General features: G+C 39.6%; 1 protein-coding gene across 6 annotated transcripts in view; it reads left to right on the top strand.

Moving 5' to 3' along the window:
* Nucleotides 1-635: 635 nt before the first annotated feature.
* myrf (myelin regulatory factor) overlaps nucleotides 636-20,141 on the top strand; it is a 33,217-nt gene continuing 13,711 nt past the window's right edge. For 2 of the 6 annotated variants that reach the window (XM_037542840.1, XM_037542841.1), the window contains exons 1-7: nucleotides 2,103-2,246; nucleotides 15,508-15,598; nucleotides 15,976-16,269; nucleotides 17,966-18,027; nucleotides 19,043-19,265; nucleotides 19,384-19,484; nucleotides 19,583-19,697. In XM_037542840.1, the coding sequence (XP_037398737.1) occupies nucleotides 2,186-2,246; nucleotides 15,508-15,598; nucleotides 15,976-16,269; nucleotides 17,966-18,027; nucleotides 19,043-19,265; nucleotides 19,384-19,484; nucleotides 19,583-19,697 (947 nt within the window). In that variant the 5' untranslated portion in view covers nucleotides 2,103-2,185. Of the gene's footprint in view, nucleotides 1,316-1,885; nucleotides 1,929-2,101; nucleotides 2,247-8,976; nucleotides 9,112-15,507; nucleotides 15,599-15,975; nucleotides 16,270-17,965; nucleotides 18,028-19,042; nucleotides 19,266-19,383; nucleotides 19,485-19,582; nucleotides 19,698-20,141 lie in introns of those variants that run through there. The other 4 variants (XM_017706721.2, XM_017706723.2, XM_037542842.1 and 1 more) reach the window with 4 other exon arrangements.

Consider the following 20,141-nt stretch of genomic DNA (forward strand, 5'->3'; position numbering starts at 1 on the left):
AATGATCCTCAACACTTCACTGAAATATTGATCTTATACACTTCTCAAAGTGATAAAAATAAATCAGATTTGATGTTGGGGTGGGCAACATGGCACTGTTTTGTTATTATTGTGTTATTATATCTGTTTAGCCTAGTTTTTAAAATGTTGGTTATGCTTTATGTCACAGTATCTTGGCCGTACTTTAAAAATGACTTAAAATCTTGACAATAGTAAAAAAAAACGTTTACTAACTACATGTTTCAGTACAAAGTGAGCATAATAATAATTATTATAATTATTATACTTTTTTTATTGGTGTTGTATTTTTTTTGGCACAACAGGTTCTATTTTTCTGCTTCAACTCATTAAATCTATCGTGTAAAAAGTATTTTTGCCATATCGCCCCTATTTCAGCGTCCACAGGGACAGTAATCTGTCTTCACCGCTGTGATTTTGTCTCAGTAAATCCGGAGTAAATCTGCTCTCTCGGTTTAGGTGAGTTAGCTTAGCTCTCACACTGCCTCACTCGGAATGTGTGCGTCCGTCTCGCGCGCTCACGTTTATTTATTTATTTGTTGATTTATTTATTTTTAAGATGCTCTTTTTATATAAGGGTGTATTACTCTTTGGCTTTTTAGTGTAAGCCCAAACAGAAATGTTTGTTCGCAGTTTCATGTTGAGGTGCAGTGACAGCGTTAGTGAGTTTTCTGTGAGTCTCTCGCGCATCTCCTCTCCTCTCCTCTCTTTTCCTCTCCTCTCTTCAGCTCAGCGCTCTCACACTGAGGGAGGGAGCTGTAGGTAACGAAGCCTCTGCTCACAGGTTTTCCTTAAAGCGCGGAACACTGTCCCTGGAGCAGTTCTGGGACCGAATAAACCCGCTGTCCAGTCCGTGTTCCTGAACACTTTTAAACCCTCAGCCTGCTGGATCAGCCGGAACCTGCTGACACCTGACGGCGCGAGGCTGAAGCTAACCTATTGATTTTAACACCACCGCAGACACGTGGACTAGTTCAGACTGGAATAAACACGTTTTTATGTGATATGTAAGTGAATGAAGTGGTGTGGGGGGCTCTTGGTGAGTAGTTCAGTGCTCTGTGCTGGTCTGGAGTCTGGGAGGGGGCGGTGGTGGTGCTGGTTGTGAGGGCTGTGAGTCCCAGAGGAGCGGGCTGGCCGACAGAGGAGTTTAACACGGCGCGCTGGATGAAGGTTTGAGAGGCTGTCGACCCCCCGCCACTTCCACCGGCCGGAGGGAACCGTACATGGAGTTTTTAACCTGGACCCGCTAGGATGGACGTGGTCGATGAAACGGAAGCCTTACAGAGATTTTTTGAAGGTAAGTGTGTTGATTAACTTGCAGCACCTTGAATTCGCGAGACCGCGTCTAAAGGCGCAGTGTTCAACAAGGAAAACGGCTCGGTTGATCTGCACTGCACCTGATTCTGGCTACCTAGTAAAGAAACAGGGATATAAAAGGAAAAAGAAAGTAAAAACAGACGCGACTGATACTTTAAGGTTCGTTTGGACGCTTTTACATTCTCGTTGCTCTCATTTTCTGGTTGATTTCCCTGAATCTGTATCCTGTGGGTTACAGAAGAGTTTAGCACCTAATCTGAAACGTGAGTCAGAGATTTGACTGGTAAAGGCCTTAAATCCTGTTCATCACGCCTCTTGTTTCTGTGCTCGTGTTAAACCTTCAGCTCTCACAGCGGTGAGACTTTCCATCAGGGCCCTTGACTTTCAGCCTGCACTGCTATAAAAGTGATGGATGGGGGTTTTGCTGGTAGGGGGGTGTTGTAGGGTGGGGGTTATTGTAGGGTAGCTGGTGTTGGATGTGCTGTGGGGGATTTGGGGGGCCCCCGAGTCTGGACAGAGACACAAATGACCAGTGGTGATGCATCCCAGGGAAAGGTTAAGGTGAATGTGTTCCTGGAAGAAAAAGGCTAAAGGTAAAAGGTTAGTGCAGAGATGGGTAGCAGAAATGGAGAGATGTTGGAGGAGAGGGGCAGAACAAAGGGAGGGGAGGGGGGGGGGGCGATGGTTATGCTATAGAAATGCACACTCCAAAAAAGAGCAGATAAATGGTGTGTTTGTTTGTCTGAGGCCACAGGCAAAATGAGAGCGAGATGATTTGCTTCTACTGTTTTAAAGTAATACAGAAAATCTGACAAAAATGGACAAAGATATTTAAAAACACACTAAAGTTATGGAGGACATTCAAAACACTTCTTTCTTTCATGCTTGTAACTTCTACGGTCACTTGCCATGTGAGTATACATCTACATGCCGTTGTCTACATGCTGTTGTTTAATTCCAAGCTATTTTGGAGCCTTACTGTTGGTTCATTCAACCTGAAAATTTTATGCACAGTAAAGGACACCTGCTGTGCTCAAATGATGTATAAAAATAATAATAGGAAAAACATGGAAGTACATGCTTTGGGGGGTTTTCCTTTTCTTGGACAGCAATGAAATGTTCATTACTATAATCAACTGTGTAAAGATGACAATGCTGTGAATAAGGCATCCAAGATGCATTACTCTTTCCAGTTACATCTCTCTTACTCCTGCAGCTTGTTTCTTTTCAACCTCTTCATTTTCTTTGCCTGAGGGGCTGTAAATGCAGACCACCCCAATGTTTTAACTTTAACTTTATTGCAACACACGTATCACATCTTCCTTTGGACAAAGAGCATAACGCATGATAACAGGCTTTTGGGTGGATTTAGAGGCATTCCCAGTGATAATGAGTCATACTCAGAGTACAGGTGTGATGGACTGTTTATTAGATGGTGATCCGCTGTAAACATTGTTGACCAGCTCTGGAGTTCATGGTTGTCAAGTGCTGCTCTTGACTTTAACAGGAATTTCATGTGTTTACATTCCTCCATGGGGAGTGAGAGAGATGCTCAGGCTCTAAACTTCACTGCAGGCTCTCAGCATGGCAGGCGTTGGGCATGTGCACAGCTTAATAGTGAGTTGTGTTTGTTTTCAGATTTACCGTAAAACCTGTTCAGTTACGAATGGTTAATCTTTACTTATGCCTTGGTCTAGACAAACAAAAGCATCTTCCACATTTTGTCAGCATTTGTCCATCCTTTGATTTGTCATGGCTGTGCAATGATCTGCACATGCTTCACTTTTAGATTGTGCTTTTTTTTGAGGTGATGCTAGTGGCTCTGATGTTTTGCTCTAGTGTGAGGAAAATCAAAGCTGTAGTGTGCTGTAGGTCTAAACATGTATGTTTTACACGCCTGTAGAGCAGGTGCTTTTCATAACAGGATATTAGTTGATATTCAGGCACAGTTGAACTGATAATTGTAAAGCCCCTTTTTCCTTATTCATGCATATGTGTGTGTGTATGTGTGTCTTTGGGAGAGTGGGCTAGTGTTATTGGAAAGAACTCAGGACAACCATTGTGGTGTTCTGGCAGACAAAGGACAAAAGAAGGGGTGAAAAGCTGTTTGTTGATAAAACTGATGTGACCCCCCCAAGCTGAAAGAGTCTCGATCTCATTTCACTCAGTGTGAGTGACCAAGTTATTGCTCTTTTGTTAATTACTCCTGCACAGATACATTTAAAGCAATCTGATGACCAAATGTCATCCAGATAATTGCATTGAAAAAGGTTATTGATTATAAGATAAGAAAAGAAAAAAAAATATTTTTTTTTTCTTAAAAGCTGTTCAGATAACCTAGTTTTTATGTTGGTGCTTGGCACTGAGATTTAATATTAACAACTTTTGGTATATTCTAGTATGAAAGACCACAACCTTTAGTGGGGCTGAGGTTTAATTCCATGCTCTGGCAAGAACACCATACTGTACCAATAAGAGTCCTTGGACAAGACCCCTAATGCTACACTGGCCTGCCTTTGTAACATGATTAAACTTTAAGTTGCTCTAGATAAGAGTGCCAAGTGCCAGAAAATGTAAATATGGTTGTTTTACAGTCCATCCTAAATTTGCCCTTAAGCAAAATATTTTTCATATTTTTTACATCAGCACCAACCTACCCAAGCTGCTAATAATAATAGTGCTGATTAATGTGTATTTTTCCAGTTAAAAACATAAATCGAGAAAAGTAACAACTTCTGCCTTGACTGTAGTATGTGGACCTGTGTGGAGCTTGACTGAACAAAACTCTCTAGAAACTCAAATTAATAACAGCCTAAAACTGAAAATGTATGTGCAAATCTTTTCAAAATTTTATTATGATTTAATGAGTTAGATAGCCGTTGCATAGTCAGGCACTTTTTTATGTCATTGCTCATATTTGTGTTCAGGTGCCACAATCCGTTTTACTATATACCTCACATAACAGTTCTGTATTCAGTTTGAGGTGGGGTAATTTCAATGTGTCTTCATCTAAAAGGCTTCAGAACCAGACATGTTTGATTTGCACGATCATTTAACAAATGATTTTTCAATGAAACATTTGTACAAATAAATATCATTCTTACATAACTGATAATTAGGTTCTCAGTTCCCCCTGATGAACAAACAGCGCAGATAAGCAGTGTGTGTCTGTGTTAGAGCTAGGATGGATGGATTGAGTGGTAGGAATAGTCAGTTGTGAGCTCAGTAGGTGAAAGGGTTTTTTAATACACTTTATTCACAGTAGCAGCCACCTGTTTGATCAAGAGGAGCTTGTTGTTATTCCAACCATACACTAATATATATTGGACTCAAAATAGTATTCTTTGAGGTGGGGCTAAACAATTTGGGAAAGATATCTTTCTTTATATTGCAGCTTGTATTTATAAATTAATGTCTAGGCCTGTGCTTTTGGCTGTGAAGACCATCATATCCTCTTTTTCCAGCTAGAAGCATGAACATTAAGCATACTGTGCCAGGCTGCCAAACTGTTAGTTTTGGCATTTTGATGATAATGTAGACTGTAATAAATTTTTCAGCTCCTGTGATTTGATTGCACTATTCCAAATGGCGCTTTCAAGATATAAAAACAAAAATCTTTCAGCCAAACTTTTAAGGCCAACATACAAGAGATGGACAATATTTACTACACAGTATGCGACCCAGACATACACTAAAAAAATGAAGTTAAACAAGAAAAATACAACAAAACAGCAATATAATGCAATAAAATATGCAGAACAAAATTACATGAAACAGAAAATGTATAAGAATCTAATGTGTGTTGTATGCACACGTGACAAAAATATAAACAGTGTATATACAGTATGATGTGACCACTCTGAAAAAAGTAATATGTTGAATTTGCTTGATGTGTACATTGTTGGGTAATTTACCACAGCTAGACCCTTCGATGTGATTTCCACATGAATAAAATGTACTACATCAGAAGAATTTTGTATTTCAGTTTACTTATGTTTGTCAGTAATTGTGTTGGTTTAGAGGGAAGAGGGGGCACAAACTAATGTGAGCTAAAATGGAAGATGGATTTTTTCTATGTAGTTAAACAAGTAGACTGTGCTTTTTGCCTTGTTCTCCTAAAGTCATAGCGACCTCATCTGCGAATTTTGACAGTAATTGAATGGACAGGTCTCAAGATTCATGCTGACTGTGTTTATACCATAAAAGTAACTTTTTTATCATGTATTTTTTGATTACTGAGTTGTGTATACAAGACACAGAATCTGTATACATGTGAACTGCATCACTGTTTTTTCAATGTAGCCACATAACGGCAAATAATAAGAGAATGTATAGCGTGAAAGCCAAAATACTAACAGTATTTCAGTGCCCCAGTGGTACTTTCTCATTCACCTACATTTGAACCAACCACGTTTCGTCCTACATCTTTGACGAATGCACGTTGCATAGGATATATGATGTATTCATTTCTTGGAAAAGAGTGGCTTTATGAGGCTTATTCAGTTATGTATACTCTCACCCTAATGGACTGGACCATTCCTAGCATACCTCAGTGACCTCTGAGAAACAGAACGAGGTGAGAGTAATGCTTTTCTCTCCATTCACTTCGTCCTTCCCTTGTTCAGACACCATTAGAGTGACAGTGTGCAGACAATGTGAGGGAGATGGATAACAGACTTATACGTACACACAAAACCATGCAGTTCCACACATGACTAGACACACACATATATGCTTGCACTATACTATTGGGGTGGAATAGCACTACAGAGCAGTTAAGACATTCATGTAAAATACACAGCATTATTGACACATTAAGTTAGAAGAGCACTCACACCAACACACAAACACCTTATAATACATACTATCTGAAAACACATGCAGAGGCAAACACACAGCAGGGAGTATCAAATGATAGCAGAACAGATCAGTCAATAGTGCAGTGTGGGAGTCAATGTTTTGGATGGGGGCCCATCTGTGTGCTTTATATCACTGTTTAACTTTAGTCTGGAGAGACTCACCTTGTCAACACTCTGCCTGGAGCCCAATGCGACTGTTTGTCCTTCAAGTTTTTTCGGACTTCGTTTCAATGCACTCTGGAGTAATGATCTTGCAAAGGGCAGGGCCAGATTTAAGGTTGGGCAGTCGTTTGCCTGGGCATTCTTCAACTATGTTTCTGACAAAATATGATTTCGCCAATGTAATGTAATAATTAGCCAAGGTTTCAAGAACAAACAGATTCTCCATCATGCCTGTTTAATATCGCATTGAGCCAAATGAAACTGGATTTCCAAACTGGGTTTCCAGAAAGCATCTTTGTACAAAGACGATTCTTAAATGGTAGAGTGAACATCACATTAAGCAATCACTACCAGTCAAGATGATCTCAACACTAATATGCTTTTGGGAAACCCAGCCCCAGTTAGTTACCAGCTGTGAGTCCTTTATAGTCCACTCTGTGTATGAAGTTTAACAGTTAAACTTTGCTTTACTGTGGGCCAAGAATCTGTCCTGTATTTCACACAGGGGTTCACCCTGTGCCAATCAGTCACTGAGTGTTGTTGGAGTGTTGGAAGTACAGGTGGTTCCTAAGGTTTGAGAGTGGGGTGGAACGGTTTGGATGTGGCCTGCTCTCTCACTCCTGTAACGCCATATTGCAGCCACTGGAATGCATTGTTTTTGACCAACCAGGCATATAATTCTCAAGGAGCATTTCTCATTACAAAACAGCACCAACTGCACGTATCAGTTGGTTGTCACGTTTTCACATTTTAATGCATTTTTCCCCAAGCGCATTTATGTACATCTGTAATATCATTTAAATCGGATTAATTAAAAATCAGATTACTACCACATTCTTCCTTAAAACACATTTTGTACGGAAAGTCAGACAAGAATATAAATTTAGACAAACTGCAGAATTATCATCATAAACAACATCATCATGATTTTTATTTCGTTACATATTCTCTGATGCTATGATTTCCATAAAATTACCAACTTTGCTAACTTCTAATATTACTTTCTCTGTGTTTGATAAGTTGGAAACCGTAGTTTTGCCAAACTGTTGCATTGGCACCCTTCTTCTGGACAAGCTCATTAAGTTAATCAGAGAGAGTAGATCTCATCAATCTGAGTTTATTGTTTCATTTTCATTGTTTCATTTGTGTGTTTCATCCTTTTTCAAAGTATGTACATGTGTAGTTCATTAGTGGGTGATGTTTTGTTTGTACAGCCTACACCCATAGAAAGTGCTTACTTCAAGGGTTTTTTTGCTCAAATTATCCTTCAAGTGCTTAAATGGCTCTTTGTAGGTTTAATTGATTCTTCTCCATGATTGAGTACCTGTTATATGTTGTTCTCATCACTAAGAAATGGTTCTGTATAGCAACTAAAGAGGGTTCCAGTAATATACACACACACACATTTTCCAAGCTGCTTCTCCCTCAGGGGGGTGCTGGAACCTATCCAAGTGGTCATTGGGCGGAAGGCAGGATACACCCTGGACAGGTCGCCAGTCCATCGCAGGGCAGACAGACAGACACACATACACACACACACCTAGGGGCAATGTAGCATGTCCAATCGGCCTGACTGCATGTCTTTGGACTGTGGGAGGAAACCGGAGAACCTGGAGGAAACCCATGCAGACACGGGTAGAACATGTAAACTCCGCACAGAGAGAACCCCGGTCTCCCGGCCCTGGAATCAAACCCAGGCCCCCCTTGCTGTGAGGCGACAGTGTTACCTGCCGCCCGGGTTCCAGTAATATTACAAGTCAAATAAAACTTTTTGGGACTATGTAAAATCCTTGTTGCTCAGAGGGCATTCTTTTCTAGTATGCATGTTTCTTAACTAACTATACACTGTTAGAAATAAACGTACCATGCATGTACCTGGAGGCTAGACGGGGTGTGTGGAATCAATACAACTTAGAAAATATAATTTCAGTGGATTCTGGTACAGTTATGTTCCCTGACTTCAGGTACTGAGATGGACCCTTGAGGGTACCACCACAGTGACAAGAGGGGTACTGCCCCAGTGACAGTGTCGTACCTTTTTTTCTGAGAGTGTAGATTAGAATCACTGTACAAGGCGAATCATTGAATAAATGATGAAAGACAGTGAAAGAATGTTAAAGGTCACCAGTGTGAAGTGGCAGGAGTCAGTGTCGTGTGTGGATGCCTGCCATAAATACTAGTGTGTGCTGTGACTGGCCATATTTAAAATGGCTGGGCTGGGTGGCTGTTAGTTGATGATGTGTCAATGGGGCTGCCGCCCTGCTACTCCAGGTCTGAATATTTGGGTCATTCTTTACATTCTTCACAAGTTCTTTTATTCTTTCTCTCCTTTGTGTGTTCTTTTTTTCTCCTTGTCTCTCCATCTGTCCAATCAGTTGGTGTTCATTTCTCCTTAAACTTTAACCTCTCTCTCTCTCTTTCTCTCTCTCTCTCTCTCGTGGAGTGTAGGTAAGCTGCTCAGGTCAGACGGTACACTCAGTGCTGGTGGGCGACAAGAGCTGTGTGTGGTGGCCTGGTACAGCCCTGTCTCATGACTAAGGCCTAATCCCCCCATTACAACACACACACACACACACCCAAGGGATTGTAACCCCAAATCCTAACACTGTGGTGTGATGCAGAAAGCAGTTTGAGTTTTTGATGGGAAAGATGTGACGGATGAGTGTGTGTGTGTGTGTGTGTGTCACGTTTCAGCTCATCTTCAGTTGTAGGTGTGTTGACTGAAATCAGCTCACCATGCTGTGGCTACGCGCAGGTATCCATCATTTTCTGTGCCTCCTTCACCCTGTCCTTCACAGTCCCTCTTTCTGTGATTCTTTTTATTTACATTTTTAAAAAGCCTTTTAAGTATTTGCATATGTGCAGTTGTTCTGTTGTTGTTTACGTGTGTTTGTATTTGTGAGAGAGAAGCTGTTGTGCTTTGGATTAGACTTATGAACACATATGAATGTACTTGCATACTTTAAATTCTCAGTGCTAGTTTATTTGTTGAAATGTGCTTTTGAGGTCGAAAGCAAGAACAGACTGTGATGTTGTTTGACTGTTAGAATTTTCGGGTTGATGGTTCACATTTTTCCTCTATCCCTATGTGTTGTGAGTTGGGTTGGAGCAAAAATGTGGACCATCTGGGGGACGGTTTGAGAACCACTGCTATGGACTGATCAGTAGCCTGCAGTTTCTGTTTGAAGTCAACAAGTTTGTGTCTGATCCTACACTGATTCTTCCTAATGTGCTGTGCTGAGAAGTGTTGTGATCTCTGTATGTGCCACAGGACATTACAGTTATGAAGGACATTAGGTCAGAGTTTTCAGGGCAGCTTTAATAATTAAGGTTTTAAAACAGAAGTTTGATGTTCTTACTATTAAAGAAGCAACTCTTTAAAAACTGTTCAATTCTTCTCTGTGTCAGATCTTCAGGCATATTATTATGTATTAGTCTATGTTTGTGAGCGCATATATGCCTCTCTGTCCAAGAAAAAAAATGCATGCTGGGAAATGTTAAGTGTTTAATGTTTGATAATGATATGGACTTTGCTCAATCAGTCAGTGTTCTGGTGTGAATTAGAGATTAATGATTAACACCCTCACATTCACACACGCACACACGCACACACACACACACACACACACACACACACACACACACACACACACACACACACACACACACACACACACATTTAATCACAGAACTCTCAAAAACAGAAAAGAATAGAGATTTATGGAAGAAGGAGAGGAGGAGTATGAATGTGTGCAGGAAGTAAAGCAGCAAGGAAGAGAAGAAGATATGCAAAGATAGAATGGAAAGAATATATGCCTTTGTATGTTGCTGACAAAGACTAATGAGGTCTATGGGGATAATCACACTTCTTTCACTGTCTCTGGCACATAAACTCTGAGGAAGCACAATGCACTTGACCTATAATAGACAGTTTAGCACTGAATGTAGTAGCAACATAGGAAATTTACCACATCTGGATGAGCTTAAGTTAACATATTTGCCCACTATAGCTTTCAAATAGGGCAACTTATTTGGTCGGGTTGGAAATATGTTGATACATTATCATGTTTCCCTGATCAATTGCATCATAACATACTTTTTTTAGTGCATGATGGGTGACATCAGTATTTAAACAGCATGTAGCGTACACCAATTACAGAGAGGCTATAAACAACAATAACTGGTATAATAACTGCATAAGCTGCAAAGCAACAAGTAGTTGATTAAATGCTTTTATTTTATCGATAACTTAGTTTTATCCTCTTGATCTTCTTTAGTGATTTAGGGGGTGTTGGTCAAGCAAAAATGCAATATCTCAGTACATAAAGACATTTTCATGGTACATAATATGTGTTAAGATATGTTTTCTATAGATTGGAACAGGCAGAATGCACCAGACATTTAAACAATAAATGTTGTTTAAACAACATTTAAATAATACTATAATGTTTGGGTACAATCATTTATATACAGTACTGTGCCAAATCTAGTAAAACTGAACTGATTGTGCTCTCTTTTAATGAAATATGTATTTAGTTTATTAACTATTGACAATATCTGCCATATGCTCAGGAAAGCATATAGTGACAAAATTTAACATAATGCTTCCAAATATTTTTTTAATTGCCCACCAATACTGCTGTTTTTTATAGGCATTGTCTGTTCCAACTTGTTCTCAAACCTCAGAACTGAACTTTGTGATACATACTGTGACAAAAATGTCAAGATGTTATATTTTTGCCATAGCACCCACCCTTACTTAGTGTTTGGACGATATAAAGGCTGTTCATTAATGATTTTTTAAATGAGCTATGATTAATGGGAGTTTTTTCCATTTCTCTCTCATACACACACACACACACACACACACACAAACACACCAGCTCTGTTTCTGTTTATCTTGCGTTGTTATCCACCAGACAACTCCAGCATTGAGGTGCTGTCCTGATCCCCCCCCCACCCCCAATCGACCCCTCCAACAGAGAAAAGAGCAGTGTGTGTGTGAATGTGCTGCATGAGGCCTGCGTTGACAATCAAGTCTCTGTCTGGTCAACACCACAGCTGGATACGGCCCCCTTCAGCCAAATGCAGGCTCACTAACTCAAACACTAATTAAACAGCTGATTTAGACACCAGACCTGTACATGCTTAGTCTTAAGTGCAGAGATTACCTGAGCCAAGTTGTGTCTGGATACTTGATCGGATTTTATCAAATGTACATCATAAAAGTAAAAAGTAATTTACTTGAATGTCTTGCACTCCTTTGTTTCAGCTAGAGATATCGTAAGTAGTAATAAAACCCAGTGTGTTAAAATGAATGTACACCATCGTTAGCTTGGTACTAGCAATAGATAATATTAGCTTCTAGCATGTAAATTAGCATCAAAGTAGCTGTAATCAACCAATAGATACTTATAAAGCAAAAAAATCTACATTACACAATACCATGTTGTGTGACTGACATGTATTAGAATTATATAGAAAGTTATTAAATATTAAATAATTTTAAATATTAAAAGTTGGCCTGGGAGCAGCTCAAGGTCCAACGGAATTAGCTGGAGGCATTTGTGGGAGACAGAGTTATCTGAGATTCTCCTCTCACTCAAGTGCTACGTTGACCCTAGCTGGAATAAGCGATTTAAGATGTTGATGATGAATTAAAATATATATTGCGATGAGCTACTGAAAGCCATAAATAGATCTCATATATTGTTTTCTTAGCTATAGGAGCTGACTCTATCCTAACTACATTTCAATCCTGTATTACATACCATCATGTTATTAATGTTATCAATGGAACAGTCTCTGACTGATATGTTGCTTCATAGCCATAGCCTAGATACATGAGATACTCCAGTCCTTGCAGGCCATAGCTCTGCAGATTCAGTGATCTGAGTCTTTATACATATTTCACCAGCTAATGAGCAAGAGCATTGTAAAATTCAATTCAGGGGTTTAGATGGGAAATTTCTGCAGATCTGTGTTTTAGAAGGAATTTGACATGCCTGGAATAGTGTTAATAAACTACATTGCTTCATGGTAGAATTGTTTATATACCATATAACATATATACCCTTGCTAAGAAAGTTAGCTACCATAGGATAGCTATTACTTAACTGTAATTTATTTCTGTATTTTGTCTTTGGGATTTTTCCACATTATCATGCTATTTTCATGTTTTATGCCCCTTTGCTTCCTGTTCTCCTCATGGCCTAATCACTTTTCATTCTTTTTCTTCATTCTAGAACATCTCTTTCACCTCACTCTCCTCCTTGGACTGCCCCACCACCAACACCACTACCACCCCCCCCCACCAACTCTCTCTCAACCGTTATCAGTGCTGGCAGTACAGATTTACTGGTTCGGATGGGTGGGGTGAACATCTGGGTCTTATTAAAGAGTAGTCATCCCTCTGCTGCCCTCTGTGCCTCTTGGCATAAACTTAGTGCTGTGTTTTCCTGCAAGTGTGTTCTCTACCGTTGTGCTCATCACTGATTTCTGTGTGGGAACTCGTAGAGTTAAGACTTTTCTGTTATGATGACGAAGTTGTGACTTCATGGCAGCCTGTTTTGATTCATATTGTGAGGTTTTATTTGTTTTTCCGAGAAAGTTTGAGAAGTAATGGCGATATTTACAACATAGATTTAGAATGAAGTAACAGTGGTTTCTCTAGAAAAGCGACACATATTTTATATTATTGTATAATTCAGTTGTATACATCGTTTGAACCTGAAAACTGAAAAAAGACTTCTGATATGCTGATGTTGGGAAAGAAAATGCAGGTTTGGGACTTGACCCAGGCCAGACTTACTGAGAGATTATGAAGCTTTATTTAAGAATGAGGATGAGAGGGTGAGGGAACAATCACAGGGCAGAGAAAGAGAGAGAAAAGCACATGGAAAGAGGTTTTTCCCAACACTAACACTGGAATTCTTTGCATACTCCACTGGGTAGCAGCTTAATCTATCAAAGAAGAGAGCACTGGGTTTTAGGGGATGCCTGCCCAACTACTCCACCTCCCCCGAATCCTCTGACCTTCTGATTACCTCCTCCCTTCCTCCATCACTTCACTACTATGCTTACCCTCTCTACCTAGTTCTTGCCTTGTATTTCTGTTCTTGGCTTACTTAGCTTACTTTATTCACCAAAATTTAATGTAAATATGCATTAGTGAGGTGGATAGGGAATGTTTGCTGTTTATTTGCTTTGTGTAGGTGATTGATTTATGCACTGCTGTCATAGTGTATGGTGAAATTGTGTGATTATAGAAAATGGTCATGTGTTAAGGATTTGGGGAGATTTGGTATAAAGGAGGTCGGGGGGAGTAGAGAGCAGCAGACCCAGCAGTAGACACAGCAGATGATGATGTTGGCAATTAACAAGTTGATGGTATGATAATGATTAAACAGATCATAGTGAGATAGAAATACACTGAATGAAATTAAGGTTTAAACCTGGAGAGGCCTAACTATGACTAATCTGTTAACTGAAATACCACTCCCCCTTTCTCAAACTGACATCACTATTTACTCATATCCTACACACATGAATCAGCCTTCTTTGAAAAAAACAGCCACCTCTGAAAGAAGTAGCGTTACTGAGTCAGAAGGGAAAAACACGGTGTACATGCACTGCTACGAGTCACCCGTAAAACCTGGAATAATAATTTAAATTTAAGAGGTGTCTGGTCGGATTACACTGGGTTTTTCAGTTATACATCTTCGTGGTAATGTCATACACACAGTCTTCACAAGTTCGCCTCAAATGCAAAATCAGCTTTATACTGAAGATACAATGACTGTAGTTGATTCACTTACATCCACTTACATGTTCTTAATTAAGTTTTGACTGAGTTCTCTTTGATTACTGTGTTAACATGTTCACAATCATGCACAGCACATGCTCAAAAGGATTTAAGTCATAAAGCTGATTTAGGAAGTTTAAAACTTCAATTCCACTGAATTTCTGATTCATTATTGATTATCTGGATCTCTTGGAGTATCGTCTTGCTGTTTTATGAATTTCTCTGAGTTTGGAGGTATGTTTTGGACATTAGAAGACATGTTACATGCTTCTGTACATACAATTCATTTTGCTGTTACCATCATCAGTACAGCCCAGTGAGTAGGGGTCTAATAATACTTTCTGCCCAAGTCCATATGTTTCATGATACTGGGTTCACTATTCAATGTTCTCACAATATGTTGAACAAAAGTTGAATGAAAGACCATGATGACTGTGACCAAGTTTTTGCTTCACATTCTACTAATGAGAGTAGAGCCGGGAAGCAGAGGAATGTGGCATGATATGAACATGCTAAAGTGAGCTGTTTGATAGGTGCTGCTTGTTTGAGAACTTTGGTGTCCAAATAAGACCATTGCATTTAATGGCATAGTTATTAGAATGCCTTTTCTCCATGTTGCACTGTCACATTTCTGTGTTGCAATTTCGTGATGTCACAGTACATTTTACACCCCTATCAGTGAGTCAACTCCAGAGGCAGACATACTGCCTCATTAAGATAATTTACAGTCCCTCTAATGTTTTTATACCCATTTCCCTTCTCTAATACCTTGAAAAAAGTGTATTTTCACATCCTCTGTCAATAAAATGTTGTTCCAGAACCTTTCTGGCTCATCTATGCATAATGTGTGCCCTGACATTGTTTGTAATTGAATTATGAAGTTATGAATAATACAGGCCTAACAGTAAATAATAATAATAATAAAAATGATTTCCGACAGTTAATTATCACTTAATCCAGGCAAGTCATTTATACCATCTGGTTCAAAGTCTAACTAATTTTTATGAATAATTAGCAATAAAAGTTCTAAGACAGTATGGTGAAGAGTTCTTAGTGGATTTGTTTGTTTTGTCCAGTCGCTCTGCAGTGGTAGTAACTGGCATCCACCATGTTATCTCCAAAATCTCACTTTTCAGCACATTTCATCCTCTAGCCATCTTGTTTTCAACAGAATTTAGACAGAAATAACCTGTTTAATAAGATTATATGTACCAGGAAGAGCTTGTTAAATTGAAGCCAATAAGAATCTTGATTATTATAAGTGACACCACTTATAGAAACTTGTGTAACTCAATGAAAGATATTTACTTTGCTCCCTCCTCTTCTCTCCTTGTCTTTCTTCTCCAGGTCATGATATTAACAGCTCTTTGGAGGCAGCAAACATTGACACCAGTATCCTGGAGGAGTACATCAGCAAAGAGGACGACAGCACAGATATGTGAGAGACTTGAGCTCCAGCAACATTTTCAGCCTTGTATTGTAAATATGTTTCAAGTCAACAGGTGTTCTGTGCTTTTCTTAGTCAGATAATTAAATGCCTGTGATAATTGACCATACAGTACAGATGCTACACACAGAGATTAGGCAAAAAATGCTGGAATGTTCTTTGACAGGAACCATGACAGATTAATCCAGCTCTGCTGTATAAACACACATAACATTAGATGCCGGTGTGATCTAATGTCTGGGTATATGTTCGTTCCTCTGTTAGCACTTTGTGTATTTACTTTGACACCACGTCATGCTGTATGTTTTGGCAGTTGGTTTGTTTGTGTAATGATTATGTAGGCATTTATAAAATTGTTTCTCCTGCAGCTGTTTTTCAGAGGTCCACAGCAACCCAGGGCCCAACTACTCCTCCCCCCAGGCCGGAGCATCCTCATCTGGGGGGGTAGTGTGTGGTGTAAGCCCCCCCATTGCCCAGCGCCAAAGCACAGCCCAGGCTCTGCCCCCACCTTGCCAGAACCCCTATCCCCCTCCACCCCCACTTGGACTCCTCAGACACAACCACCCCTGCCTGGGGCAACAGCAGAGCCAGTCGCATCAGCACCACCAGCAGGTCCCACAGCAACACATCAAACCAGAACACTGCGTTCATTACGCACCCGGGTAAGAGAAATAGAGAAAGAAAAAGAGCAGGGGAGGAGATTAGACAGCAAAAGTGTGGGATTTGAACAAATGTTGATAAGGAGAAGTAGGACTCAAAGTCAGATAAGCAAAAGAAAGGACAGAGAGACTGAGAAATTTAAGGCTTTGAGGTTAGAATTATTTCCAACTTATGATTACACAATAATGACCAAAAATAGATTTTAATACACTGAATTTAGATTGAACCCCTTGAAGTCAAAAACTCTGTGTATGGTTATACTTTAGCTCCTCACTCTCATAGCTACATACCATAAAATATACAGTACTACACAAAAGTCATTGCCCATTGTTCATTTATTTCCAGTCAAGATGGCCATTAAGTATAAACTATTCACTTTTCAGAAGATATTTCTGAGAGGATTGAATATACCATAATCCATGTGCATAAGGAAGGGTAAAGTCAAAGGAAAATAAGTAATGAAAAAAACGTTTCCAAAACTGAAGGACAGAAGGACAGACAGTTGAGCTGATAGGACTTGCTGTTAAGTGATACTTTTTTAATCCCACAACCAGGGAAATTCCACTTCCGCAATTAACCCATCCATGAAGTGAAACACCACATACACACTAGTGAATACACACACTAGGGGCCAGTGAGCACACTTGCCCAGAGCAGTGGGCAGCCCTATCCACGGCACCTGGGGAGCAATTGGGGGTTAGGTGTCTTGCTCAAGGGTTCTTGAGTTGGGGGTAATCATTTCATGGGTCATCATGTGGGCCCCCTCCTCTTTGGTGTTTCACTGATAGGCCAACTCCAGAGAGCTCAGCAGTATGACCTGGTGTACCAGAGCACCTCCTTCTTCTCTTACACCTCTTGCTGCTTGATGATCACCTTTCTATGAGTTGATTTCATTTTCCACTCAAATCGTATCTGAAAATAATCCACAGCTCAGTGCTATGAGCCTAAAAGGATGTGTAGCTGCCAAGAAGCCATTATGGAGAAAAGGAAACAGACAGAAAAAGAATAAAAGTTGCTGGTTTTCTCTTATTTTATTTACTGAAACTGAAAAATAAATAGATTGTACTTACTGTCTATTTTGACTGAAAATGAATTAAGTGTGGAGTGCTTTCTGACTTTTGTACAATACTGTGATGTGTAGTATATGATTGCTGTTGGGGCAAAACCTTGTATCTATTCATATTTTGAAATAATTTAACATTGCTAGCAGCCCTTACCATTGTGCCAGAATTTTTATAGATGTTGTTGAATTAATAGTAGTAAGTTTGCCTCCTACATTGCATAAGGAAGTAGGTCTGTGGTATTTTGTTTGTTGTGGCCACACCTCCTAGTTCTACTGGCCATGCCTCCATGAAATGGCCCAACCCAGTTTTCAAAATGACCTGAACTAAACTTCAACAAATACAGCTCAGACAAATCTTTGTCAGGGAGCGGAGGGAGTGAGCCATGAGCAATCAGTGGAGAATAAGACAAATGGATATGTACTGATAACCTCTTATGAATTATGGCTTAAAAGATAGAGTGTGCTTTTTCAATCATTAATTGGATTTTTATCATGGAAAAAATGGGAACAGCAGGTATGATTGTACAGAGAGATCCATAATTAGATTTCCATATTATTACTCTGCAAAATGTACATGATGGTTGGATTCCCCTGAAATGACTAATACTGTATACCTGACAACTTTTTATTTACAGAACATTACCTGAGTCTCCACCAGACTCTAGCTCAGAGCCCTACTCTCCCCAGCAAGTGAATGGTAAGTTCCAAAGAAATGCAAAGATTTTACACAGAGTATTACCTCATAGGGAGTCCAATAGTATTATACTGTGTGCATGCTTATGGCTGTGATAATAACACTGAGAAAAAGAAAGAAGACAGATATAAGGCAGTTGACTGAATAAGCCAGAAATGTGCACTGATTACAACAACATAACAGATTTTCATCTTTCCGTGTAATATACATGTCTGTAGAGGAAGAGAGAGATTGAAAAAAGAACATGAGCGTGGGAGAGAGAGGTGTATGCTCATTAAGTGGCAGATAGGTCATTGACACTGATAACTTAAACATACAGGTAATTTGATGGAGAAATAGCAGGACTGAGATACAGATTGGGAATATGAAAATATGTAAGTAGAGCAGTCTGGAAAAGGCAAGTGATGGAAAAATCAGCAGAAGGAAGTAGTGCCAGAAAGTGGCAGATGGAAAGGTAGGTGGAACTTAAACAAGCAAAAACAGAAATAGTCTAAAACAGAGCTCAGTTCTAAAACACAGAGATGGGAAATAGCTGTGCATTTCCAGTTTTAAATAAACTAAATAGGTACAGATAACATGAAAACAGACAAGCCAGGAATATTTGGTGTATATTTAGTGACTTTTTGGACCATTTCCATAAAATATTAAAAGGGATTTGTTTGTTGTATAATTCAGTTGTGTAATATAACTGTTATATCCCACTAAGTCAAACACAGTTGTGCTGCTCCCTGCACACCTGTGTTGGTCTTTCCCATCAAGGAGAAAGGTGTGGAATAGTCTAATCTGATTGGCAGAAATCCAGCTGTTTAATAATGGAACATAGCATAAGCCAAGCCTGGGGAAACTGGGGAAAGATTAATTGGTGTCTTAACTGTAAATACATCAGATTTGATATAAACTTGAAATTTGAATTTGGAAAATAAACCATATGTTGAGTTTACCAAGTATAATATATAAAGTATGTTCATATTTGATAATTGGTGTGTATATAGAGTGTATATCTCTGTTTCTATTTCAGACTCACACATGCTCAGGGCCATGACGCCTGAGAACATGTGCCATATGACCAGTCCACCACCACTGCCCCCTCATGGCCACTATCCCAGCATGCACCGGGACATGTACCTGAAACCAGAGCCCATGATTTCACAGTACCCAATTGGTCCAGCCAGCAGTGGAGGTGGAGACATACAACAGAGTCAGATGCTACATCAGCTATTACAACATCCACAAGGACAAGAGTAAGAGAGAAAGAAAGCGACAGAGAGAAAATGTGGAGTAATAGAGAAAAGAACGCATGGATTGATAATTATGAACAAATTGATTTTCTCCTTTATGTGTGCCTGCATATGTGTACAGTGGTATTCCTGTTCACCAAGCAAAGAAGAGGAAGCACTCAGATTCTCCTAACAGCACTCTCAATGCTCAGATACTCAGCGGCATCATTAAACAAGAACCAGGTACGCACATTAGTACACAAACTTGTACGAACAGGGTCTACAAAGTGATTCAAATTTCTACATTTCAAATTATTTTGTCATACATTTGTATTTTGCAGGTTTGATGCAGGATGCTGAAAACTCATACTTGGACCCAAACTATCAGTGCATAAAATGGCAGCCACACCAACAGAACAAATGGACTCCGCTATGTGACGCCAGTGGCAAAGAACTGTGGGTGATATCTCTGCCTTACAAAAATGTGAAATGCACTGTGACCTCGTACATGCTTTTAGAATTAGATATACTACTGCATGTTGAAATGGAGAGATAGGAAGAATACAGAAGAAAGTGCATATGTGCGTAATGGGTTTATATTAGATGGATGGATTTAATGGGGTGTAGGGAGGTATCAGGCAAAACCAAAGTGGGGAGAGAGAGGGAGAGAAAGAACGAGAGAGAGAAGAGAGGATGGAGAGGTCTGAGAATTCCAAAGAAGTGAGCTGTGCGTAGGAGTGAGAGTAAGACTAGTTTCGGCTAGAGAAAGGGGGGGGGGCGGGGGGTGAGAAAGAGATGAGGAGAAGAACATAAGGAGAAATTGATGGAGGGAGAACTTTAAGAGTTTGCATGTTTCACCATTCTATATATAAAACGAGTAAAATACATAATCTGTTAAAA

This window comes from Pygocentrus nattereri, chromosome 11, assembly GCF_015220715.1.
Source record: "Pygocentrus nattereri isolate fPygNat1 chromosome 11, fPygNat1.pri, whole genome shotgun sequence".
In the NCBI taxonomy this organism is placed as follows: domain Eukaryota; kingdom Metazoa; phylum Chordata; class Actinopteri; order Characiformes; family Serrasalmidae; genus Pygocentrus; species Pygocentrus nattereri.